We start from the raw sequence: 25,994 nt of genomic DNA on the forward strand, positions 1-25,994 counted from the left end.
ACCATATATCCTGCCTCGCCAATTAACTTGCACCCTCTTTGCTTCTGTCTCCATCAGACTCGATTATGGAGTGTCCCCAGAATTGTCATGGAAACGGAGATTGTCTCTCAGGGATATGCCATTGTTTTCCCGGATTTCTGGGACCCGACTGCTCTCGAGGTACGCACGCAGCGAGTGTGACCCGCACATGCCGAGACGTATGCTCGGGAAGACCGTTGAATTTGATTACCGTCGACGAAGGAGTCAAAGACGTATTTCTTGACAAGTCTTGACATCCGCCGGCCCATTCCTCCCACCATCATCACAACACTTCGGCGCTTCCACTGCAACATCTCCCGCATCCCACCCGCCCACTCTAATGCTTTGCCCTCAGCTCATATCTATACAGTATGTACTGGATCTCGATCATCAAATTTCGGGGGAATTTTTGAAAATAAACCCTCCTCACAATTTATGCATGTTTTTTTTTTTTTTATTTGCTCCAGTCGAATGTTTCATAATAAAATACATACACTCACTGGGCTCTGCGTTACATATGCACACTCCAAAGAGATCCACTTTAGTCGAGTCATTAACTTAAAAATAGGACTATGACTGTTGTAGTTTTAGTTTGCATTCGAGTAAAGATATTACTGAACTGCTCGTATTTGCACAAACAGTCGCCAGTTCAATAATAGGCAGATTGTTCAAATTAACCCGCTCGGAAAGTAGGAAAACAAACCGAGAAGTGTTATTGTATTGGCAAATGGAAGCAGCCGCTTCTGCATTTTATTAGATTGTGTGCTCATATCTTTCTGGCCAGTGTGTGGCTGACTGAAAGCAGTCGTGTTTGTGTCGCATACAACTCAAATACAAGAAGATTAGGTTCTGTTTGCTCCTGTGCATTATTTGTCGAGCTCGGTGAGTTAGTTCAAAAACAAAAAAGGGAAACACGTCAGCTGGGTGCTGTCTTCTTTTAAGGTAGGAATATGACGGCCAATTTAAGAACGCCATTGTTCTCATGCAGTATTAAGAAGCGTTCAAGTATTAAGTTGTGGTGCAACGAATCATCTTGCGGTACCGATCAAGAATCACGGTTCGAGTCGGGCGCCATCCGCGCAATGGTTGGCGAAAAAAAAAGTGCGCGTTCACGTCAACGCAACATGATTAGTCCGCATTCACTTCGACAGCAGCAGGGGTAGTTGAAAATGCGTCTGGTTCACGCAAGTCGCATGAGGAGAAGCATTTTGGCAACATGGAGTGAAGCCAGTCCTCAAATGAATGACGCAGGATTTTTTTTTCTGCCTCTTGTCTTGACGCCGTCATTTTAGACAAACCAAGCTACTAACATACTCAAGGAGAACGCCGTCTCAGCAAAGGCTTAACTTCAAAATAAAGCTTAACAAATAATACATTGAGTCATTGAGGCCAATGCAATAGCCTTAGTTGACTTTTATTTTGAAGTTAGCCCGTGTGGTGGCGTAACGGCTATTCGATTGCTCTTTTCGACGCTGTTTAAATTGACAAGACATAGTTAGCACCGAATTTCAAAACATCCCCTCCCAAAGTCATATTCATAATTTAGGATGCCAACAGGATGCTAGTTAAATACGCCGTCATTGTATGATATGGTCCGGCGTTAGCGGCTAGCTGTTAGTATTAGCAACAATGCACGGATGATATCTTAACAGCAGTTCCTTGGCTTACTTTTTCTCTTTTTTTCCATTTATTTCTTACTTCTTTTGCAATTCTGTGGGCCTAGATTACTTTGTAGAAGACTCTTCATGTTTAAAGTGTCCGAATGTGCCTTAAATTGCAGCTCGAGGTATTTTTCATTATGAAAACGAAAACTGGAAGGTGAAATATCTGGAAGGATACCTTGTTATTTTATACATTATACCACATATTAAATAAGAAATGTATCCTGCCGGATATTGCGTTAAATTGCATTCTTAAATCCTATACGGCCATATTAGACACTAGGAGTTGATTTTATTTATTTATTTATTTATGGGCAAAAAAAAGTGTTTTATAAAATAAGTAAAGACCAAGTTCTATTGATCTTTTTTTTCTTTCTGATCTGAACAACGATCTGATCCGTGACTCAAAATCCGTGATCCGATCGTTGCAACATTACTTTGAAGTCCTCAAAGTTATTTGTGTCCTGTACAGCGACCTGTCCTGTGCTGTGCAGTGGGAATGGCCAATATTCCCGAGGACGCTGCCAATGTTACAGCGGGTGGAAAGGCACCGAGTGCGACGTACTCTACAACCAGTGTATTGACATCCATTGTGGAGGACACGGCATTTGCATTATGGGCGCCTGCATCTGCAATACTGGTTATCAAGGAGACAACTGTCAAGAAGGTAAATATATCAGATGCGGAAATTCAAAGAAACAATTTTAGAAAAAAAAGAAGAAAATAACAAATATTCCCAAAGTGTTGGAGAATTTCAAGGGCCATCACGGCCACTAGCAATCGTTTGCTGACCAGCATTTTTTTTTCAGCTGCAACGTATTAAAGGGGAAGTCATCCCCCCCCCCAAAAAAGAAAATCTTTTCAAAATGTTCTTTGTGTCTTCACTCGTCTAAACCTGGCATTCTGTTTAATACTCCGTTTCTTGAATATGATTTGCGCAGCAAAATCCACCCGTTTTTAGCCATCTCTGGGGGAAGCCATTTTGTCACTTTCTGTCGATTAAAAATGACATCACAGTGGCTCTGGGCTCAACTAACAGCCAATCACGGATCTCCCGTTTTCTGAATCACGAGATTGCCCAGCGATTTTTCAAACTTTTTTTTTCTCCGCTCAAAGAAAATTCTTTCTTTCTTTTTTTTCTTCTTTTCTTGTTCTGTGTTCACACTCACCAGAGACCTTAACTAGATTAGTTTCAGATGAATCCAATCCTCTTTTTTCCTTAATCCTTTTTGACTGATTGAGTTAACAGGACAGAAAAAGAATGTGAGAGAGGAGAATCTCCCCAGCAAAAGTGAAATTGTGAATTAGCGCGGGTGTGTTTGTGTGTGCGCTTTCATCCTTTTCACCACTGAGGTGTCTGCAAATGATGTTAAATACGACATGTAGGATTTCCATGAAAAATCTGAAAAAAAAAAAAAAATTCAATTCTAAAGATATCTACGAACAGCAGCGAGGTGAGACAAATGTTCCCGCCAGCGGATGAAATTGAAATGGCTGGCTTGGCATTTGATTTGATATTATGCAAAAATATGCAACTCATGTTTTAGCTCGAACTGTGTAATGCGTATAATTCACCTTCCTTCTACTTGATGGAACACTTGGCATCATGTTTAAGCTTCTTGTCTTTCTTTGTTGGCCTCCAGTGGACTGCATTGATCCCAGTTGTTCAGCCCATGGCGTGTGCATTCATGGCGAGTGTCACTGTCAGCCCGGCTGGGGTGGAGCCAGCTGCGAAATTGCCAAGGCCATGTGTCCAGACCAGTGTTCAGGTCATGGCACATATAACACGGAAACCAGCACCTGTACCTGCGACCAGAACTGGACTGGACCAGATTGCTCCTTAGGTGCGTATCAGGTCATACGATGAAGTCAAAGTGTGTGCGTAAATGGAAAAAAGTGAGAAAATGTACGCATCTCACCCAAGAAAATCTCACCTGACATACTGAATTCTGAAGCACATATGCAACCTAAATTCTCATGGATGTTAAAAAAAAAAAAAACATAGCAGTGGCGGGCCGTGCATTTCACATGCGGGCTTTGAGTCAAGTCGTACTTAGTCCTCGCCTCATAATATTATTGACGACACTCACGCAGTCCTCAGTGAGTGTCGGATGACGTAGCTTCTGTTGAAAAGTCCGTCTTGAAAATGGCCTCGCGAGTGTATTTGCAATTAAATCCACACTTTTCCCTCCTTCAAAAGAACAAGGATATATTTTAGATTTTCCAACGGTCGCCAGTTACGACTTTCGGGTGTTTTGATTGAGTGAGTATCCAATCTTGAAACGCGTTCATCACCTTCAGCGCAAGGCCAGCGGGAAGGCCTTCCTGTCATCAACTCGGGATCTGATTGGCTATCGCAACTGTTTATCACATCTGAAAGCCGATTGACTTTGACGGAAGAGACGCCCGCAAGATTTTAAGCCTCGGATGAATCGTGCGTGCTACTGGTATTGTGAAATCTGCCCGGCAACATGAGCTAGCTGGATTGTGATTGGATTAAAACTCCTAAACCTAAAAATTCAACACTCGGATCGAATATGACATCAAAGAGAAGAATAGGATTGTGATTTCTGGATGATGTGAGGCCAACAAAGAAGACTGGCGGTTGCTCCCGGTGTTGCGTCGCATGTTAATGCATTTATTCCGTATAAATCCTGTCATATGTATTCCATTCTCTCAACAGAGGTGTGTGAAGTGGAGTGCGGAAGTCACGGCATTTGTTACGGCGGTTTGTGTCGGTGCGAGGAGGGATGGACCGGAAGCGTGTGCGATCAGAAGGCCTGCCATCCGTTGTGCAGCAAGAATGGTGTGTGTAAGGAGGGCAAGTGTGAGTGTGACCAGGGATGGACTGGGGAGCATTGTAATATCGGTAAGTTGATCGTGCACGCCGGGGATTGCGCTTTTTTTTGACCTCATTGTGGTCAGAAGATGACTTGATTTGAGTAAAAGCACACATTTTTCTCAAGCACACTGCCGTGTGTTGAGCTCCACTTGTGATCATCAAAACGTGATTGTCCACGAGCGGCAAAGCCGACACAATAAATTAGGATTCAATTCAAGACCGCAATCCGTTTTTATTCTTCGCCTTACAAATGAAGGCGATGAATCAAATCTTTGAATGCTTCAAAAAAAAAAAAAAATGTTGTTCATTTCTTGAAACGAAAGGATGCACGTCGATCTTTAATTTGGGCAAACTCGTTTGCCAAAGTCCAATAATTCAAACATCCCGACGTTTAATTTCAGGTTGCAAAGTGGTAAATTGACACTTTGACGATTCTTCCACTTTGCCGTCGTCGCCTTTTTGCTTCTGATGAAAAGCAACCGAGCCGTTTAGGGCCTAAACGAAGCGTGAGTCGATTGCGTCCCGACGTCACGTCACGTATATCCTTCGGACCTTTTCATTGGATGATGGGCCCGGCTCGATTCTATTCGCAATGCTTTTGAGCTTGCGTCATGCTCAACAGCGCCATCTAGTGGGGCCAGGCCTGAACTCTGAAGAAGTGACGCGCTGCTCTTCACACTCGGGGCGGCGTCAAATGCCAGAGGAAATCCGTACCGGAACAAACGTGGGTTTTATTGCCGGACAAAAACGTCAGTTAACACGCTTAAACATTTGGGCAGCGCATCAGCGAGTTTCAAACGTTATTTGTCGTCAAACAGACTGACAGCAACAGTTTCACTGTCAGAGAGCTGCAAATTGGCTCGGCTTATTATCACTTGGACACACACGTTCGAGCTGAGTCGCCGGCTGCAGGATGCTGCGAGGGAACAACAACGGGATGAGGGAGGAGAAATCCATTTCGCGCTTAGCCAACAATGACCCCCCCAACCCCCCCCCCCCCCCTAAATCCCCCCCACCATTTAGCGCTTAGCCAACAATGAGCCCCCCTGTCCTGCCCCCCTTTTTTTGTTTAGCGGGATTGTACAGCGAAGCTGACGAGAAGCTTCACATCAAACTGTCGAAACATCACACGCACGTCACACACACTTTGGGAAATTGCGACCTCACTGTGGAATTGTTCCGCCGCTCGCTTGTTGTTCTTTTTTTTTATTTGACGCCGCCGGCAGCATCGCGGCCAATCGTTTTTCCTCGAGCCACTTTGCTCGTCTGTTAACGGGGACAGTTGATACGACTCGCACAAGAATGAACTTGCTGTCTTGGTTTGGATGTGTTTCAGTTGGTGCTCTCTAATTTGCATATTTTTATTTGTTATTTCAAACGTTGTGTCATCTTGGATGTTTGAGTTCCTAATGGAATATCCAATGCAATGGTGGTGGAATCTTTTTTTTTTTTTTGCAACCAGCCAATATTCTGCACTGAAGACTTTCTCTCCTTCTTTCTTTGCTTCTTTCTGCTTCCTTCCCGTTCGAAAGCTCACAATCCGGATATTAGAGTCAAAGGTACTGTTCTCTTTTTCCGTCTCTCATCGACCTTCCTCATTCTTTGCTTTTCCCATCCCACTGTTGTGATTCTTCCTTTCTGTTGCCACTTACTCAATTGCAAAATAAATACTCCATTTTAGCGACAAGACAAATGGAATAGCGTTTTTTTTTTTAAATGGCGTTTTGCGGGGGGTTTCAAGTGGGCAATTCATTTCTACTCTTGTGGATCATCCCAGTTCTTGCGCGACTCGGATACTCTTTGGTCACGCATTTAGCGTGTTTGGGATGCTTTGAATTGACTTGTACTGCCGCGCCTTCCACTTCCTGCCGACATGCGACAATTTGCAGCAGCCGTTCTACCGATCGCAATTGACGACCAAATCAAGTCTCTGCGGAGGTGTGAGGCACATGTTGGCCGCGCCACACTCGGACTGTTATTTTTTTTTTTGGAAAGCGGCGTCCCACTACAGTCAAACGGCACATTTTCCAGACACCTTTTATTGAGGGCAAAAATTTGCAGTCCAGTTCTTGATACGGCAAATGGATTTCCTCAACAAAGCAACGGTGCTCATTAACTCAGATTTAGAGTTTGATTTTGGCCTACTGTGTCCATTGGAAAAAAAAAAAAAAAGTCTTGTATTTTTGACGGAGCGCATGAAAAATGGAAGGCAAATGCAAAGTGTTGTGTTCATGTTTTTGCGTGTCCACATGCGGACATCAGAAGTGGTCACTTTTCATCTTTCCTCCACTGCACTCCACCCACGTTTGCTCTTCCTCCTCTCCTCTTCTTTTGGCTGCAGATTTCATTGATCCGTTCATTGCCGAGTGTATTTACTACTTTTGTTCAATTTAGGTTTTTCCCTAATTTTCCTCCCTCTCTTCCTCGTGCCCTCTCCTTTTCTCAGGATATAAAGGTAATCTATTCATGTCAAAGCATTTTTTTGCAGGTTTCAATGTCACAAAGTAGAAAAACTTAAATGCTGTTTGTTTGTTTTTTGTTTTAGTTTTGCTCTTTCATTTGATGATATTTTTTATTTTATTTTTTATTTTTGCTTCACCACTTTGGTGTTCCTCACGTTCTATGTATTTATTTTTGTAATTGTCTTTTCATAATATTAGTTTAATGCCTATGGTCCTTATTTTCCTGGTTCGGAACGGTGCTTTCTGTTGTCGATACTCTCACACACACGCACACACACACACACACCACAGCCAGTCTAAAATGTCCCTCTGTTGTTGTCTTGCACTCAGGGATCTGATTTTTTATTTTTTTTTTGTTTGTGTTGGTTTAGCCACTTGCCGTCCTTCTGTCTTCTGATTATCTTCACGCTGCCTCCACCCTTCTTCATTCGTCATTTCTGCCTCTTCAGCACGTCTTTGCTTTCGTTTTTTTTTCCATTATTTTATTTCTTCTAGTATTATTTCTGTAAAAATGTGCGTCTCTGAGTGGTCTGCGGCAAAGGAATGCTTCCAAGAGGCATCAATTGGAGTCTTTCTCGCATGCCGTCGCAACCATGTGACCATCCTTACGTTTTGCCGGTTGTGTTTTCACATGGATTCAAATCTGTGATTTACCCCCCCCCCTCCGATATATATAAAATATTTATTTATGTATTTATTTTTAATGCAGACCAGTGTTCTTGGTTTAACAATACCAGTGTTGATGAAGCAAATGAGCTTGGTCTCGAAGAGACGTTTATTGTTCAACTGATTGCTAGGGCTTGGATTTTATTTGGATTTTGGAAAATATCTTTTGCTGGAACATTGTTAAAACATTTTTTTAAATTATTTTTCATTGACATTGCAATATCGAGCGACATTGTCTAATATAATTGAATAATCCTTCGAAAAGTATTTATCAGTGTTTGTCTGCAGGATATTCGAGCGGTTCATGTGAAACGACAACATTTCAGTCTTTGTTTGAATTGTTTTTTTTTTCCTCATTGTCATGAAATCAGACTGAAAGTTCATTCGTTGGTTTACGTAGGAACATTTTTTGTTTCACACATTGGGCTTGAACCAATATGGGTTTTGAAGGTCGGTGGTTTTTTATTGTTGTTTTTTTTTTAAATATGTTCCACATTAGTTTATGTGCCTTCTTACCATGCAATGTTTTCTTGCAAATATTTTTTTTCCCAGGTGAATGTATAAATCCCAATACATGTTTTTTTTTATTATTATTATTCTATAATTATTAATAGATAACACTCATAACAATAAAGAATCAGATTTTCTGGGTTACCGAGAGGTATTACAATATAATGCAGATATAGTGCCAGTTTTTAGTTGAACGTTTAAGCGTTGTGGTAGCAAAATTGCAAAAATCTAAACTGATTACTATATTGAAAAAAAAAAAAACTGAAAGTGTTAAGCTTTTAAAACATTTCCATTTAATCCACCAAGTCAAGTTGACCATCCAAAAGTGTCACAATTTGGAGTTCAAACAAAGTTGTCTGTAAAAATAACATGAGTGCTTGGAGGACGAAACGTCAGTCACCGCGGCGTCGCACAAGACTGATGATGTCGGACTTCAACCCAAAAAAAAAAAAAGGTTTCAATTCATGGTGTCGTTTTAAAGATAACACCAAAAAACGTGCTTGTATTTCATCATCCAGCGAGTGTTGTAGGACAATTTAACCCCACAAAATGCGATCCACCGGCAACGCGGCCAGATCATATTTCAGGGTGCTGCCAACTTGAATGAATTTTATTTTCCTCTGATGGCCTTTGTGCCGTTTCTCAGGCTTTGCCGAGGTGAAGGAAAAACTCATTTTTCACACAGTGATTTACCATTTCCACCAACTCTCCAAAATGTATATTGGTTGAAGCCTATTTCACACCCTACTGGCCACCGGTGATCCCATCCCACTCACGCTGCTCTAACTCGGAAAATGTCCTTTTTTTTTTTTTTTTTTGCCCTGCCCAGAGGGTTGTCCAGGTCTCTGCAACAACAACGGGAGATGTACCCTAGAGGCCAGCGGCTGGCACTGCATCTGTCAGTCAGGATGGAGAGGAGCGGGATGTCACGTTGCCATGGAAACCCTTTGTACTGACGCCAAGGACAATGAAGGAGGTATGCTCACAAACAGAGTCAAGTCCATGAAAGCCTCTCATTGAATCGGAGCAATGTTTCAGAACTTCTCGTCCAAGTCGTCGACGCCCAATAGTGAAGTGAAAAATTGTTTGGACTGGACGCATTGTCGTTGTGTCGTTCTCCTGAAGAACCTTTCCGGTGCTGAAACAATTTGTGTTTAGAAGATGACGTGTTTAGAAGATGAATTTTTCTGGATGGGACTTTCCTGTCAAACCTTGCGAGGCCGACTTGCAAAAGCCCAAAAGCGATCTCAAAGAAAGTGTGTCGTCGTCAATAAAGACTTGACAGCAGTCTCGACCGAAATAAATGAAAATAAATTTGATGACTATTATGACTACTGTACGTCGGATGCGAATTGTGGCCGATATTTTAAGACCTGGAGAAACAACGTGAAGGGAAGAGAAGAGTAAAAAAGAGAAATGCTGACTGGGAGCGGTTGCGCGTGTGGAAACTTAACGGCCGTCACCAGATGTACACCTGGCTTTTATAAACTCACTCCAAAAAAAAAAAGCAGAGCCGATTTAATGACCCGATGTACCGTAACGCTTCATCTCATCTGCTGCACGTCATCGAATCCTTCTTCCGGTTTGCCAATCCTTTGTTCTTGCCGGCTTGCTCATTATTCCTAATTTCCATCGCCATCCCTCATTACTTCTTATTGTTTACGTTCCTCTTCTTCCTCCCAAATCTTTTCCCCTTTAACCGACTTGTAACTTCTCTCTGACATCTTCTGAGACTTCAGCTAATAATTCCCAAGTCGGAAACTCTCGGAAATAACGTTTGTGTGTGTGTGTGTGTTGTTTGTCAAGATGGCTTGACTGATTGTATGGATCCAGACTGCTGTCTGCAGCCGTCCTGTCAGAACCAGTTGTACTGCAAAGGATCACCTGACCCAGTGGCAGTCCTGAGCCAGTCTCCTTCTTCGCTGGCTCCTCAGCAGGTTTGCATCAAGTCCATTCATCGTCGAACATGGTTTCATTCTCCAACGTGTTGTTTTCCTTTCGGCATTCTTCCTTTTTTCAGGCTGCCAGGTCTTTCTACCGGCGCATTCACTTCCTCCTCGGTCCCGAGTCCACTCATGTCCTATCCGGCGACAGTCCGTTCAATAAAAGGTATGTCCCACTGACATGGCGATGATGTGAATTGAAGAAATAACGCAGAAGGTACGTTTTCCCAAAATTGAACACGTTTCATGTGGTTCGCTCAAAAGAATGTGAACGATGAATTCAGGTTTGGCAAATAACAATGTGGTGATTTCTCCTTTTGCAGCCTGGTGTCAATAATCCGAGGTCAGGTTTTGACAGCAGATGGAACGCCGCTGATTGGAGTCAATGTGTCGTTTGTCCACTACCCCGAACATGGATACACGCTTACGCGCAAAGACGGCATGTGCGTAAATTAACATCTAACATACCGTGTATCTATTCATCTTTAACTTTCAACATTTTGTGACCTCGTTGCAGCCAAAGCTTGAAAATGTTGATGACGTGAACAACGCAAATTGAAGTCGATTAAATAACTGACTTTATTGCCTGTGTTTTTATTTATGGCTTGTGCTTGTTCATATGTGAAAGCAGACCTTGAGGAAAAAAATAATTGCTCGTCAATTCGCAATATTGATGTGGCAATTTGACTATTTTTCAAAAATATTCAGCCCAACTCACATGCACTGAAAATCTTTTTTTTTTTAATCATGAAATGCATGCAAAGTGGAAAAGTGAAAGGAATGTAAATTCAGACATGCCCTTAGATTTTAATTTTTTTTTTTTTTTTTTACCCGGTAAGGTTTTTCTATTTTTGATTTCCCCAGTTGAAGGCTTTTAAAAGTCTGAATATTTTAAACAAGTTTTAATATTTTCAAAATCAACTGAAATTTAATTATTGTGACAAATTCTATTCGTATTCGATGTGCTGCAGGTTCGATTTGCTGGCCAATGGTGGCGCATCCCTGACATTAAGTTTGGAACGCGCTCCGTTCTTGACCCAGTACCGAACCGTGTGGGTGCCTTGGAACGTGTTCTATGTGATGGACACGCTAGCCATGAAGAAGGTGAGCTCCGTCCGTGTTCCTTGCTGGCTCAGGCACACATTCTTGCCAAGTGCAAAGTAAAAAAAATTTTTTACAACAATCCTTTTGTACGGTGTGAACCTAGCGAAGATGCTTTTTTTCTGCCAAACTACAATAAAGTGTAATTGCACATCCACTCCAGTAGTTGGCAGTGGCGCTCTTGTGTGCAGCGAGTATTAACTGGACGGTGTAGGTTTTATTCTAAAATTGAATCTCGCGTAACGTCGCTGACGCACCTCATTCCGTCTCTGCCGTGTCATCGTCGTGTCTTCAAAGTGACGATTAGTCATGGCAAAATCGGACCGACAAACAACTTGTGCTTCAGGAGGAAAATGACATTCCCAGCTGTGACCTGAGCGGTTTCGTCAGGCCCAGTCCGGTCATCGTCGCACCGCCGCTGTCGATGTTCCACCGAAGTTCACCTGAGGATGGCCCCATCATCCCAGAAACTCAGGTGAGGGGCCGAGATGCACATATGGGGCGAGGATGGCGCCTTGGGTTCTCCCCGCGCACAAATGTGACATTTGAAAGCAATCCAATTGAAATGTTAATGAAGAGCAACAAATGAGCTCCATCCATCACGCTTGCATGCCCAACAGTGCAGAAACATGATGACATTTAGCGGTTTTTCAGCATATGGTGTTGACTTTTACATGAATATTCAAAAAGACAAGAAAAGAAAAAAGCGGCTCAGAGCAGCTCAAGATTATGTTGTTTATGTGAAAAAAGATTCACTGCAGACATCTGTCATCTGTGTTGTTTTTTTTTATTACCGTTTTGCTTCTCTTTGGAGAGACTAAACTTTTTTTTCACTCAACATTTTTATTGTTTTTTTTTCTCACGCAAAGACAATCTACAAATGATGAAATTGTATTTTTTTTTGTGTGTGTGTGACTAAATGAGGACTTCCTAACTCCCGTCTAATAAGAAATCATGAATGTAAACCCATTGAATGCTTTACGAAATGAAAGAAGTCACTTGTCGGTGTGCAATGAAAACGTATGAAAAGTGACGCACACGAAAGTCGCTGTGAACATGAGCGGCTCACGGAAGTGACGTTACGCTGCGTGTGTCATGATGGAAATCAAAGCAGCCCTCCTGCTTGTCCTTCACCTGCAAATATGTACTTGAACGTGCCTTCAAAGATGGAGCGCAGGTGAGGACTCTCCCCTGCTGTTTAGGAGACATGACTTGAAAGGATGTTTCAAGTGCAATCCAAATTTAACAAAACGTGGCCACCTCAAAATTGTTCCCAATTTATCCCAGCTGTCTTCAGCAGAAAGGCGGGGGAACACCCTGTATTGGTTGCCGCCGCACAAAGACAAACAAGCATTCGCGCTGACAATCATAGCCAGGGACAATTTAGAGTGTTCAACATAAGAAATCTGTTTTTGGAATGTGGGAGGAAAGCGGAGTACCCGGAGGAAAGCCACGCAGGCACGGGGACAACATGCAAACTCCTCACAGGCAGGAGCCGGAGCCGGATTCGAACCGTGCACCTCTGAACCGTGCCAATCCGTCGGAATCGCCCGCATGAAAAGGTTCTCGTTGAGCTGTACAAAATAAAAATGTCATTTCAAAATCATCTACCAAACGAGGGTGTCAAAGCAAATCAGATTTGAAAAACAGAATTACTGGAATCCTTTTTGAAAAATGAGCCCCAAAACGGGGTTATTTGGATGACGTTGTGGTTTTGTGCCAAATTTTAGAGTGCCTCCTATTCACGCATAGTCCAAATATTGATTTTTTTGTATTTGAATCTTCAGGTTTTACAAGAAGAAACCGCAATCCCTGGCAGTGATCTCAACTTGATCTACCTGAGTTCAAGAGCCGCAGGATATAAGCCGGTCCTCAAAGTCACCATGACGCAGTCGGCAATCCCTTTTAACCTGATGAAGGTGAGCTCTGAAATGTTTTTTTCCAGGCCAAACATGAATGAACGGCTTTTGGCCTTCTTCAGGTTCATCTGATGGTGGCCGTGGTGGGACGTCTCTTCCAAAAATGGTTCCCGGCTCAGCCCAATCTTTCTTACACCTTCATTTGGGACAAGACGGATGCGTATGGCCAACGTGTTTATGGATTATCAGAGGCAGTTGGTAAGTTTGTTGCTCAAAGTTTTAGTTTCTTGCTTCGACCTGCAAGTCGCAAGAACCCAAGCGACGGCTTGCATGTTGCCGCACTCAAAAAGAACCCAAATTGTAATAAACATTCAATAACCCAAATTGCAAAGTGATTATTAGGAACGTCAAATGTTTTGCATTGTTTCGACATTCTGCAGTTTTCTTGGCAGTAGAAAAAAAAATCGACTGACTGATTTTTAGCACATTTCCTACACAATATTTTTCAAATATGGTCATCAAAAATTAAAACATTTAAAAGCTGTTGTTGAAAATGTTGATGTTTTTTTTACTCCTTCTAGTTGCATTTAAATAAAAGAGGCCATTTTTGTCCCATTTCTGTCAATGAATATGAAAGATGGCTATGATATAGTGTTATGAGACATTAATAACAATACTAATATATTTCAGATAGCTTTACATTGTTTTGTTGGGAATATTTATTTTACTTAGCAATGAATCCAATTAATCATAAAAATTGCATTTTTTTCCCCCCATCTTATCCTCTTCTTGTTTAACTCGCTTCTTTTCAATCCAAAATGTCTTGACTGTCTTTTCACACAATAAAAAACTGCCAGAATAATTAGCCGGCAGCTTCTGCATGTGTGTCTGTGATTGTGGATGACAATTTTGCGCAACCATTTGGCACATGTCCCGCCTTGACATGACCGTGTTGTCGTCACAGCAGACAGCTCTGACCAAATTCTTTTTGCGCGTGCGTGTTGTGAATCCCCGTGCAAAACCAAAAGCAGGAGTCAGTGCAAGCTATAAAAAGCAGATCGATCAAGGTTCGCGCTGGTTTTCTCCGATGTTTGCTTTCCCTTCAATCAGAGCGTGGCGCTCATATTTATTTGGTGCGTCAATCAGCAGAATCAGTGACGGTGAACTCCATTTGTCCTTTAGTGTCGGTGGGCTTTGAATACGAGTCTTGCCTGGACCTGATCCTGTGGGAGAAGAGAACGGCGGTTTTGCAAGGCTACGAGTTGGATGCTTCCAATATCGGAGGATGGACTCTGGATAAGCATCACATTCTGGATGTACAAAACGGTAAGGAAGCCAGATTGGAATCTGGCGGGACTTTCTTTCGGATCGGAGGGCGAGATTATCGTGTTGGTGAACGCGAGTGAGGCACAGGAAATCTTTTGAAATCGTCCCAGATGGCACCGGACACCCGACTCTGACGTCACGCCTTTTTTTTGCCCACTTCCCCACCTGAACGTGCTCTTTTTGTGGCTGTGGCCGAATTCGTTTCTTGTAAACGCGCGTCCAACCAAATACGATTCCATGTCAGCATCCAAAGAATTTTCCAGAAAAAAAAGATCCCGCCTGCAACTGGGCTTTTTCGAGCTAGTTTGTGTTTGTGTGGCAACAAGTTGTCGTGACAATCGCTTCAATTACTTTCCAGTCAGGAAAAAACTAAACTCGATATCATAAAGTGTTTAATCTAGCATGCAAGAATAAGAGGATGAATTTAATTGCAGTTTAAAAGAATTTTAATCCTCGCAGTTGTCAAACTGATTGTTTTTGCTCAGGCTTTAATCAACAGAGCGTAGGAGAGGTATTATAAAAAGGGCGTGCGCGCGTGCGCGTGTAAGAAAGAGTCATTTGTTCCCTGTTGGATTAGTTCCATCTGTCCTTTGGTATTTTTCAAGATTCTGACCTTTCCCTGCCCTTCTTTCTTGTCCCCTCTTGTCATTTCCGTCCGCTTTTTTTTTTGGTTTGCTCATCTGTTATCTTGTGGGTGCTCGTCGCATATTGTGCAGAACGGGCTTCGTAGGTGGTCCCTTTTCTACTCATTTTGCTAGATTGTGGCTTTAATATTAACGCCATGCGTGATCTCGACATGTGACTTTTCAAAGTTCAGTCTCTTTGAATAATGAAGAAATTATACGAAATTTTTCATTCTTTTTTTTTTTTTTATCTGAGCGTCCTACCGCGGCCCGCTCCAAAGTGGCCCACAGACCGATACCGGGCCACGACCCGGAGGTTGTAGACCACTGTTTTACTCAACTCATGATTTTATGCGCATTCTTTGTAGTTTTGAATGAAAAGGACGTTTGGATTGGCATCTTGCCTCATTGACGATTTGTCTTTGAGTACCCGCGGCGTTTTTGCTCCCTCGTTCTGTCACCTCATCCATCATGTCAGTGTTCATCTCTCTCGCTCACCGCGTGTCCTCGGGGCCTTGCAACACCTTGTCACCCAGTTCGTGGCGTGACTGCATCTCAATTTAGCTTTTCAGGTTGGGAGTCGGCGATCAAGGTCAAACGCACTCATTTCCAAAACGCATCCACTCAGCGTGCAGCGGAAACTGCACTGCCCTCACTTAACGCAGCTGGAGAGTTTTTCTATTTGAGCGCCGCGTTAGTTCTTTGCGTCTACCTCTGCCACATAAACACGAGCTCGCCGCGCACACGCGCGCACGCTGGGGCCTTTTTTGTAGTCAGTTGAGTCGTTGATGTCACAGCACAGCATGGGCGCAACCTTGTCAGCTGTGCCGATGTTGATCAATCAACACCTCCTAATGGAAGGCGAGATGAAAGAGAAGCAAAAGAGAGGAGAGGAGAGGGAAGTGTGCAGGGGTGGCCTCGTGGGCTTCGGAATAATGTTAGATGCTGGAGATCAAGACCGCAAATAAAATGTTGAGTCGACGGGAAGGAAAGCAGGAAAATAAATCAAGTGAAAGCTCGGACGGAAATCATTGAGAAAAGGAAAGGGAATGCGGAGTCGGATTCAAAGAGCAAAATAAAAAACAAAAAAGTGCGAGTGAAGAGAAGAGCAAATAAGGAAACGATCGCGGAAGGAAAGACTGAAACGGCAAGTCTAATTGAGGCTCGTCTCCAACAAAATTTGAAGAATTTGAAGTTGAAGCTTTTGTCTGACCAGGTAAAAAGCAAAAGTGTTTCTTTGTTTGTTTTTTTTTTCGCCAGCTAATCTTCAAGTCGGACTCGCCGTCATGCCACCGCGTGGGCCAACTTCAAAATAAAAGCCTTGTGAAGCAATTTCATTGGCAGCAATGTTTTATTTGGGCAGCTTTTATTTTCCAAGTTTGCTTTTGCGTTGGCGGCGTGTTCGTCATGAGTACGTTTGCAGCTTCCGTGACACATCGAAATGATCGCACGCGCAGTGAATAAACTCTCGCTGAAGGGAAAAAAAATTCTAAAAAAAAAAAAATGGTTCCATACGTTGTTTTCATTAGTTGTACCTAAATGACCGAAGGGGTCGTACGAGGAGCACCGAGTGCAAAAGAGAAATAAATCCAGAGCGGGTACTGTGGGCTGAAGTCGGGATACGTCCTAAAAAGTGTTTACATTGTGACAACCGCCGATTTCGGCTGTACGGATCTCATCTTAATGGCACCGGCCGGCACCGTCCTCCTCTTATTGTTTGGAATGAGATTTTAATTTTGGATGTTTTAACTCTAGGAATCGTGTACAAAGGCAACGGCGAGAACATTTTTGTTTCCCAACAACCTCCTGTCATCGGCAGCATTATGGGTAAGAACGTGTTTGTGTGTTCACTCGCCCCACACCGTCCATTTTGGTCTCCGTCAAATTTGAGGCTCCGATATCCCGCGTAGAATTCTGCCAGTACTTTTCACACCAAATGTTCGCCTTGAAATGGAAGCCGAGACTTTTTGCTAGCCTGTATGGGACCTTTGGCTCACGCAAATTTTATTTATTAGACAATGTTAGCCAAATTCATTGTGTGTGTAATTAATTAGCGATTGATTTCAGGTTGACATTCCCCCATTTTCTTGTAGGAAACGGTCGTCGGCGTAGCATCTCGTGCCCCAGCTGCAACGGCCAAGCGGAGGGCAATAAGCTTTTAGCCCCCCTCGCTCTGGCCTGTGGAGCCGATGGCAGCGTGTTTGTTGGCGACTTCAACTACATCAGGAGGATCTTCCCCTCTGGGAATGTTACCAGTGTGATGGAGCTCAGGTAAAAAAAAAAAATCCAACCAGTTCCACGTCAGTGCACACAAGTCACAAGTGAGATGAGACTTGAAATCAAGATGCTCTTTTTCCTTGTAAGTTTTACAATATATTTCATCCAAGGGGATGAAGTTACATTGCACATAAAAAGTCTCTGCACGCCCCCGCCCACTCCGCTGCAGTCTCGCCTTTTCAAAGCAAACTATATTTCTTAAATCACAAGCAGTGAGATAAACATCGAAATGAAAGAAATCAGGGATAAAAAAAAAGGAAAAGACGGAATTGTTTTTTTTTTTGGTAGCGAAGTGAGTTGAGAGCTCCCAAACTTGGCTTCACGTTTGGCGCTTGCTCAGCAATTCGAAAAACATCATTTTCAGACCACATGGAAAATAAAAGGCCGAGTTGCTTCAGCTGCCGTTAACCTGAAAATAATTGCAATTTTGCGTCCCCTCTTCAAAAGATGTTTTTTTCCCCCCCACTAATAATTTGTGTTTTCTTTTTGAATCATCCCCAAACTTTGCCCTTTGAAGAGGGGTGTGTAGACTTTTTGTATTTATTATGGCCGGGGCGAAGGTGAACGTTTTCCTGGATGGAAATTTCAAATGACTCTCACTAACTGATAACGACGACGTTTTTTGTTTTTTTTTTGGCTCATTTCATCCGTGCTTTTCTTCTTTGTTGTAATTTCAAAATGATGGAAATCATTTGCCTTATCGTGTGGTCGCGTTCCATCCTTTCTGCATTCAACTTTTCCTTTGAGCGCCGTGCTCGTGTTCCAATTTCGACAGATTCAAATGAATGAGGAAAACGCATTTGCGTCTTAAGCCGGTGCTCTTCAGCTTCTGAAATGCGTTTGTACCTTACCAACTGTTCCCTAACTTCTGTTTCCTCTCTTTTCTTCCTTTGCTTGCACTATAATAAGAAACAAAGATTTCAGACATAGGTAAGCGTGATTAATCACTTCTACTACCAAAACAGAACCCTTCTTTTTTTTTTTTTCCTGAAGCAAACAATCATGTCCTCATCCCCGTCCAGCATTCGGCACGATTCGGTTCTTCAACCGGTGGCCTCTTCTTTTTTACTTGCCATCTTTCAGTTCGCTTGCTGTGTCGTCCACTCGCACAAATAAACGCATCTCTCCATATCCCGGGGAAAAAGGCGAGTAACTATCATTCTCCGCTTCACGCCGAGAGACTAAATGTGAACGGTCAAAGCTAGAAACTCCTCAGTGTACCGTTTTGGATTCAGAGCCAAGAAGAAAATCACGATGACAGCAAAAGTTGCTCGTTCATTCAAGCTGCAATTTATGAAGCAACTTTTTGCTCCCGTATTCCTTGTATTTATATCTAAAATTGGCTAACCATTTGCCGTCCACTTGATTTCAAATGACACTTTTACCGACTTAAATGGTTCCAAATTTTATGTTGAACTTGCATTTCGACCAACGACAAGACTGTGTGCTGCAGTTTTGGGGACAGTGGCTATTGTCTTTTTTTCTGTCCATCTTGACAAGTGTTGCAGATAAAGCGGCTATTTTTGTGTTGTCAGCTCAGATGAATGGCACAGTCATCACTTAAGCAGCAGCCCGAGGCCAGGAGAGCTCAGGAGAGACGCGCAACGAACCAAGGAGAAGACAGAGCAGGCTATAGATAGTTCTTGGTGTGCTTAATGGTCTTTTTTTTTTTTTTTTTTTAATGTATTCCTTGTCTGCCTAACGGCTTTAGTCTCACTCTTGATGAATACCATGCACGAGCATTCTTGGACACCCTGCCATCAAAAATAAATTCATAAAAAAAAAAAAAAAAAATCCCACTTTTTTTTTTTTTCGATGGCATCCAGCACACGTGTTTGTTGTGCATTCCACCAAACGCACACACCGATGCGTGTCTCCAACAATTAGCCATCATCAGCAAACTGCTTCTCGAGAGGGCTTTGCAACATTATTACATTTTTTCCAAGCCTGAACGTGATCATTTAAACATGATGCGCGTCATTATAGATTTTAGTCCGAATTTTCAGACAAGCTCCGAACACTCACGGTGGAATTGACGAAGACATGAACTGAATGCGACCTTCCGTGGCACTTCATTTGCACGGGGAATTTGTTAACGTCCTATTCAAAAAGGATATTGCGCTAATGACCTAAGTCACTTTTGCGCGAGTCACAAGCACGTCTCGAGTCGTAAACGTCAAGTGTCAAGCCAGTCCCGAGTTCATGTGGAGAGAAAATCAAGCGAGTCGAGTCGAGTCGCTGGAAATTTGCCAGCGACTTTGTCAACTCACACGATCTTACTCCGTCACAACTAATATTGTGACGAACTTATTTTTATTGATTTATTTATTATTGAATGTATTTTAATCACGATAACTTAAAAAGGTCCAACCCCAATCCCATTGAAGCTGGGACAAGATGTAAATTGAAAATAACAATCAATCAATCATTAAAACGAATCATTTTTTATTGAATGTACTACAAAGAAACGATATTTCATGTTCAAACTGATAAAAGTGATTTTATTTTCTAGCAAATAATCATCATTTGCGACAGGTGGCAAAACCGAGGAGAAGAATATCAAAAGGCAAAATCAATTTTGTCGGCTTTTGATCTTATTTTCATTTGCCTTCATCTCCCTTTTAGCAACAACCCTGCTCATCGCTATTATTTGGCTACGGATCCAGCGACAGGACAGCTTTACGTGTCGGACACCAACTCACGGCGGATCTACCGACCAAAAAACCTCAGTGGTGCGCGGGACCTTATCAGTAAGGGGGCCGAGCGCCGTTTCTATACGTCCAACTCTATGGCAACCCTTTTTGGTCGCTCATGAGAAACGTAGCATGATGGCAAAATATTTGAGTCAGATGACTTTTGCAACATCTAATGTGTGTTTGTGTGCGTTTTTTTGTTTGTGTTTGAAGGTAATGGGGAGGTTGTGGCTGGTACTGGTGAACAATGTCCGCCATTTGATGAAGCACGATGTGGAGATGGAAGAAAAGCGACAGAAGCTCAGTTACTGGGACCGAAAGGTACACACACACACACACACACACGCACGGACGGAACTTTAGTTATTCCAAAAAATGGAATGATTACATTTAAAAGGATAGTTGTGCTTTGGTGAGTTTTCTTTTTTTTTTTCTACTGGATTCAGGGATTGCAGTGGACAAGAATGGTTTGATCTACTTTGTGGACGGGACGATGATCAGAAAAGTGGACCGCAATGGGATCATCTCCACAGTGCTGGGAAGCAATGACTTGACATCTGCACGACCTCTGACCTGTGATACCAGCATGCACATAAGACAGGTGACATATGTCACGGCTCCGCTGAGCTGGGATTGGTCGTTATCTTCGCCCTGAGCAACTGTGATGTCATTTTAAGTCGACAGGAATTGACAAAATGGCCGCCCCCCCCCCCCCCCCCCGAGATGGCTAAAAACGCGTGGCTTTTTGCTGCTTAACTCATAATTCCCAAAATGCACGATCAATCCAAATATGATGTTTAGACTAGTCAAACCAAATAAAACATGTTAGAAAATTATTTATAAATAAAAATGAACAGGTTATATAAGTAACCTTTTAAATATATTAAAAAAAAAGATTCCAACCATTTCTTATTTGCTTGTCCGGTGCTGAAGTTCAGAACTCAAACCTATGCGCCATCCGAGGCAACGTTTCACGTCTGTGGCGTGCAATTTGCTTTACTTGCATAATTTTTATGGTCTTTTGTCTTTGGGAAAGATACAAAGCACCTTGGATATAACCCACGTGGGCAGACGATGAAACTGCAAACGCCTCTCTCGCGCTCAGTAACTTTAAAAGGAACTCCAACTCCAATGACTTGTTTGCTAAATATGATTTATTAGCTCAACATTACTAGAAAATAAAATTATAAAATCAAATCAAATTACAAGAAAAAAATATGTTTGGAAGAGTCAGCCTGGCTGTGCTCTCAAACGACGGTGAAAATCAGAGACGGGCACTTTATTACCTGATTTTATTTTGCCCGTCCATCCTCCTTCCGAAAACTGGGCCAACTATCGTCATCGTCCCGTCGTCCTTATTCCTAAAAATAACCGTCCCGTCCTCGTCCTTTGAGAGCGCTTCTGTCCTTACTTTTCACCGGTCCGGAGTGGGAGTCGGGTTGGAAACCCGCATTGCTGGAGCACTGCCACGCTGACTCGCTCCTCCTTCGGGGGCGGGCGCCACCTTGCACCGTAAAGTCCAGCCGGTAAAACACGCCACTTATTAGCTCCCCCAAAAAACTTTGTGGGAAAGTTTGCGAATAAAAGCCGAGAGTGGACGCCCTCATGCTCGGCAAGTCTTCTTCCTGTGCAAGGTCGCCAAAAACGACGAGACGGGAGTCACCGAGGCGACCGCTCACATTGGTGCCATCTTGGTAAAAACTTTCTAGAAAGTGGATTCAAGTGGAAATTATTTTCACGTTTGACGTAAAATATTTGTCACTGTCCCCCAAATAAATAAACGTGTCGTTGCAGCTGTGAGGTGACGGAAGAACGTGTCCGAAAAACATTTGAGATAAACCTCTCCACCTTGACATGTTTGCATCCAGGTTCGTTTGGAATGGCCCACGGATCTGGCAATCAGTCCCATGGACAACTCCATCTACGTTTTGGACAACAATGTTGTGCTGCAGATCACTGAAAATAGACAGGTTTGCTCTTTTTGTTCATTCCAAATGCTCGGTGCCGTATCGCGTGCCGTCTACTCCGGTGAAAAGAAAACAGCAAAATGATTCATTCAAGAATTTACGGAAGGACTTGTGCTTTGTGTGTGCGTTCAGGTTCGTATTGTGGCGGGCCGTCCCATGCACTGCCAAGTACCCGGGATTGAATACACCACGGGAAAGCGAGCCGTGCAAACCATGCTGGAGGGAGCGACGGCCATTACTTTGTCCTACAGCGGCATTCTGTACATCGCCGAGACGGATGAGAAAAAAATCCATCGCATCCGACAGGTAATCGTGATGTGCCACATTCAGGGGCGTCCGTCTGCGATTATCTGGAGGCCACAAACGTGTTGGGGGGGGGCGCCTGTCAAATTTCCCCAAATTGACACACCAATTCTAAAACAATTTTGATCAGTCAAATATCTGAAATTATCGGTTCTTATTATCAGGTTGTCATTTACATTTTTTTTTTTTGGCGACAGTCGTTCACCTTCTTCCGAGGGTCACATGACGTTGTCTCGTGACTCGTCGTTATCAGCGGATGTTCAATGAAGGCGTGACTTCCTCCGCTCCAAAACGACCAATCATGGCTCAGCTTCAGTAAACTGGTGAGCCGTGATTGGTCGTTAGCTTCGCCCAGAGCAACTGTGATGGCGCTTTCCGTCGACAGAAGTGGCAAAATGGCCGCCCCCCGAGTTGACTGGATTTTGTTGCTTAACTCTTATTTCCACAAATTCCGTGTTCGGACTCGTCAAGACACGTAAAACATATTGCAACGAACTGTTTTGCGTTGACTTGCGCTTTTAATTGCTTGTTCGTAGGTGTCAACTGATGGAGAAATTACCTACCTGGCCGGAGCACCTGCCGATTGTGACTGCAAGGTACTTCAAGCGCTCCATGTCTTCAGTGGCGGCCTTCAGCGAAGTCGTTCTTAGTCCGACTGGAATCCATCCCCCTCATAATGCCCCCTCATATTTATGACACCTGACGGCTGGAAAAATAATATACAGAAACACACTTACACAGTACTGAGTGTTGGACGACCTTACTTCTCGTGAAAGGTTTGTCTTGAAAATGGCGTCGTAAGTGTTATCGGCAATTAAATCCACACTTTTCCCTCCTTGGTTTAAAAAAAGCAAGGATATCTTTCCAATTTCCGAACGGTAACCAGTTACGACTTTCGGGCGTGTTGATTAAAGATAAAGATAAAGATGTCCTTTATTAGTCCCACAATGGGGAAATTTGAGACCGCATAGGCCTGCCCCCTCACAAGTGAGTATCCAATCATCACCTTCAGCGAGAAGGCCTAACGGTCATCAACTCGCAATCTGATTGGCTCTCACAACTGTCTAGCAACTGTAACAGTTCTCTTGAGACGCAGAACAGACGCCCGCACGATCGTATCTGAAAGCCTTGAACAAAGAGTGCGTGCTGCTGATATCATGAAATCTGCCTGGCAACACGAGGGAGCTGAATTCTGATTGGATCAAAACTCCAACCTAAAAATTCAACACTCGGATAGAATATGTGAAGAATAGGATCATGATTTCTTGATTCTGTTAGGTCAACCGAGAAGGACTTGCAGGCCTTGACCGCCCACCACTGCATTTTGTCTTTGTGGTGACGGCTGCTGGCGTAGTCAACACTTTGTTAATGTTCCGTCTTTCTTCCGCACCTCCTGCAGAATGATGCCAACTGTGACTGTTACCAGACAGGAGACGGTTATGCAAAAGATGCCAGACTTAATTGTCCTTCCTCTTTGGCGGTGTCCCCGGACGGGACACTTTTTGTGGCCGATCTAGGAAATATCCGCATTCGGGCAATCCGGCGCAACCGACCCCTGACTGGTATGTGCTCACTGGATTGACTTGAAATGGTTGGCCGAACTTGGCACCGCCTTCATGTTAGCCAACGCCTCAAAGTATTCCGACTAATCGCGGTTCTCGTGTGTCCTCAGGCTCTTTGGCATCGGGTCCCAGCTCGTATGAAGTGGCCTCTACCGCCTCCCAGGAGCTCTACGTGTTTGACTTGAACGGAACTCACCAATTCACGCTTTCGCTGGTCACCGGCGACTACAAATATAATTTCAGTTACAGGTTGGTGCGGGTCACCATATTTTCACTCGCCAGCCTCCCGCCTATCAGTCGCACGGTTGACGATTTGGACTTTGCTGATCTTTCAGCAATGAGGAGGATTTAACGGCAGTGACCGACAGCAGCGGCAACACCTTGCGCATACGCCGAGACACCAACAGGATGCCCGTTCGTGTGGTCGCTCCAGATAATCAGGTGAGAACGACTCACGTGCGCTTCGAAATATCGGCGAGATGGCGTTTCTCTATGTTTGCGTTTATGTTTAGGTCATCTGGCTGACCATCGGAACAAATGGGGGTCTGAAGTCTCTCACAGCTCAGGGGCAAGAGCTGGTCTTGTTTAGTTACCATGGCAACAGTGGCTTACTAGCCACCAAAAGCATCCAAATTGGCTGGACGACTTTCTACGAGTGAGTAGAATCGTTATTAAGTATTTGCAACGCTCGTTCATTTATTTAGCCCGTAACTCGGCGCAAATGGAAAAAGTCCCGTTAAATGCAACCGGCGCAATGTCATTTGTTTCCAACGACTGCCTCCTGCCGGGTACGCGAAAGATTGCCTGAGCCGGATGATGGTTTGAATTGTAGATTCTGTCAAGTCATTTGGTGAATCGCGCTCTTCCTCTTCACTGTCCCGGCAGTTATGACAGCGAGGGCCGTTTGACGAACGTTACCTTCCCCACTGGCGTGGTGACCAATCTCCACGGCGACATGTCATCGGGGGCCGTTGCTGTGGATATTGAGACGTCAGGGAGAGACGAGGATGTTTCCATAACGACCAACCTGTCATCCATAGACTCCTTCTACACTCTGGTGCAGGGTGAGGAGCTTCAATTGGATTTAGACTTTAGATCATGTGTCTAAAAAGAGCGCGTCCCTTAAAATGTCATTCCAACATACACAATATTGATCAATGAAGATTTGGTTTCTTCCACATCCCCCCAAATTATCTTCAATGGAAGGATGAGGTCTTTGAAAACCTGCTTCTTCGCTCTTGGCTCCACATGACGTGCCGTCGTGCTCCGACAACGAGGCACGTTTCGCACCTCCTCGCTTCAATAAAGAATGACGGAGCCAGTTGAACCAAGGCCATGCGTGGCCGGCGGCGATTTGTTTGAGTTTGCGTTACGTGTGCCTCGAGTGCGAGACAAACACGGCGGAGCGGTATCGATCGCGAGCTACTAACTTATTCAACAGCATCGACGAGTGACGTGTTCTCCTGCATGGATACGTCTACATTATTCATCGTTTCATCCGACGGCGACGTCCCTTGAGCGCTCCTACCGGCTTTGTAAACAAAAACAGATGACATGGAATTCAGTTGATTGCACGACGATCATGCAAAGAATTCAAGAAATATTATCAGGTGACGATCGGATTTTCGGAGTTTCTATCGAATTGCATTTGGAGCGGATCTCTTGGTCGCGAGCCTTCTCATTGGCCTTACGTTGAAGATGATGAACGCGGCTTGTGATCGCTCGGCGAAATCGCAAAGACGAAACTGGCGACCGTTGGAAAATTTCAAATATATTTTTGCTTTTTTTTCAACCCAGGAGGGAAAAGTGTGGATTTAATTGCAGATACACTTGCCAGGCCATTTTCAAGACCTTTCAAAAGAAGCGAGCTCGTCCAAAACGCACTCAATGTCTTTTCTGTATCTTATTTGTCCGGCCGTGAAGTCAGAAACGATGGTATTATGAGGAGATTCGTCGTCGCCGTGACCTCTTCTTGTTTTTTTTTTTAAACTCCGCAACATTTCTCCTTTCTTAACTTCCATCGTTTAGATCCTCGGGTCTGCCTTGGGTCCACCTCGTCCTTTTATTTTCCCCCGGCGCCGTAATCGTCTGATGCCGTCTGGCTTCGGTCTCTCATGTCACCGCCGAGCAGCGTCCAATCTCTCTCAGGTTTCGTCGTCGACATGCAAAGCGGCGCACTCG

The 25,994-nt window shown here is 43.7% G+C and overlaps 1 protein-coding gene across 9 annotated transcripts in view; it reads left to right on the forward strand.

The window, feature by feature from the left end:
- LOC148334413 (teneurin-3) overlaps nt 1-25,994 on the forward strand; it is a 106,430-nt gene that overhangs the window by 65,012 nt on the left and 15,424 nt on the right. For 5 of the 9 annotated variants that reach the window (XM_088299599.1, XM_088299596.1, XM_088299602.1 and 2 more), the window contains 28 exons: nt 58-159; nt 2,152-2,346; nt 3,323-3,523; nt 4,363-4,548; nt 6,054-6,080; nt 8,989-9,135; nt 9,966-10,096; nt 10,180-10,268; nt 10,426-10,545; nt 11,074-11,206; nt 11,550-11,678; nt 12,991-13,122; nt 13,185-13,320; nt 14,245-14,388; nt 16,767-16,838; nt 17,105-17,282; nt 18,198-18,218; nt 19,914-20,038; nt 20,195-20,302; nt 20,428-20,582; nt 21,850-21,951; nt 22,081-22,254; nt 22,788-22,847; nt 23,651-23,813; nt 23,924-24,062; nt 24,149-24,254; nt 24,326-24,468; nt 24,699-24,877. In XM_088299599.1, the coding sequence (XP_088155725.1) occupies nt 58-159; nt 2,152-2,346; nt 3,323-3,523; nt 4,363-4,548; nt 6,054-6,080; nt 8,989-9,135; nt 9,966-10,096; nt 10,180-10,268; nt 10,426-10,545; nt 11,074-11,206; nt 11,550-11,678; nt 12,991-13,122; nt 13,185-13,320; nt 14,245-14,388; nt 16,767-16,838; nt 17,105-17,282; nt 18,198-18,218; nt 19,914-20,038; nt 20,195-20,302; nt 20,428-20,582; nt 21,850-21,951; nt 22,081-22,254; nt 22,788-22,847; nt 23,651-23,813; nt 23,924-24,062; nt 24,149-24,254; nt 24,326-24,468; nt 24,699-24,877 (3,597 nt within the window). The remainder of the gene's footprint in view (nt 1-57; nt 160-2,151; nt 2,347-3,322; nt 3,524-4,362; nt 4,549-6,053; nt 6,081-8,988; nt 9,136-9,965; nt 10,097-10,179; nt 10,269-10,425; nt 10,546-11,073; nt 11,207-11,549; nt 11,679-12,990; nt 13,123-13,184; nt 13,321-14,244; nt 14,389-16,766; nt 16,839-17,104; nt 17,283-18,197; nt 18,219-19,913; nt 20,039-20,194; nt 20,303-20,427; nt 20,583-21,849; nt 21,952-22,080; nt 22,255-22,787; nt 22,848-23,650; nt 23,814-23,923; nt 24,063-24,148; nt 24,255-24,325; nt 24,469-24,698; nt 24,878-25,994) is intronic. The other 4 variants (XM_088299600.1, XM_088299603.1, XM_088299597.1 and 1 more) reach the window with 3 other exon arrangements.

The sequence above is a fragment of the Idiotropiscis lumnitzeri genome, chromosome 6 (genome assembly GCF_059441095.1).
Source record: "Idiotropiscis lumnitzeri isolate Australia: NSW breed Sydney's pygmy pipehorse chromosome 6, RoL_Ilum_1.0, whole genome shotgun sequence".
Lineage (NCBI taxonomy): Eukaryota > Metazoa > Chordata > Actinopteri > Syngnathiformes > Syngnathidae > Idiotropiscis > Idiotropiscis lumnitzeri.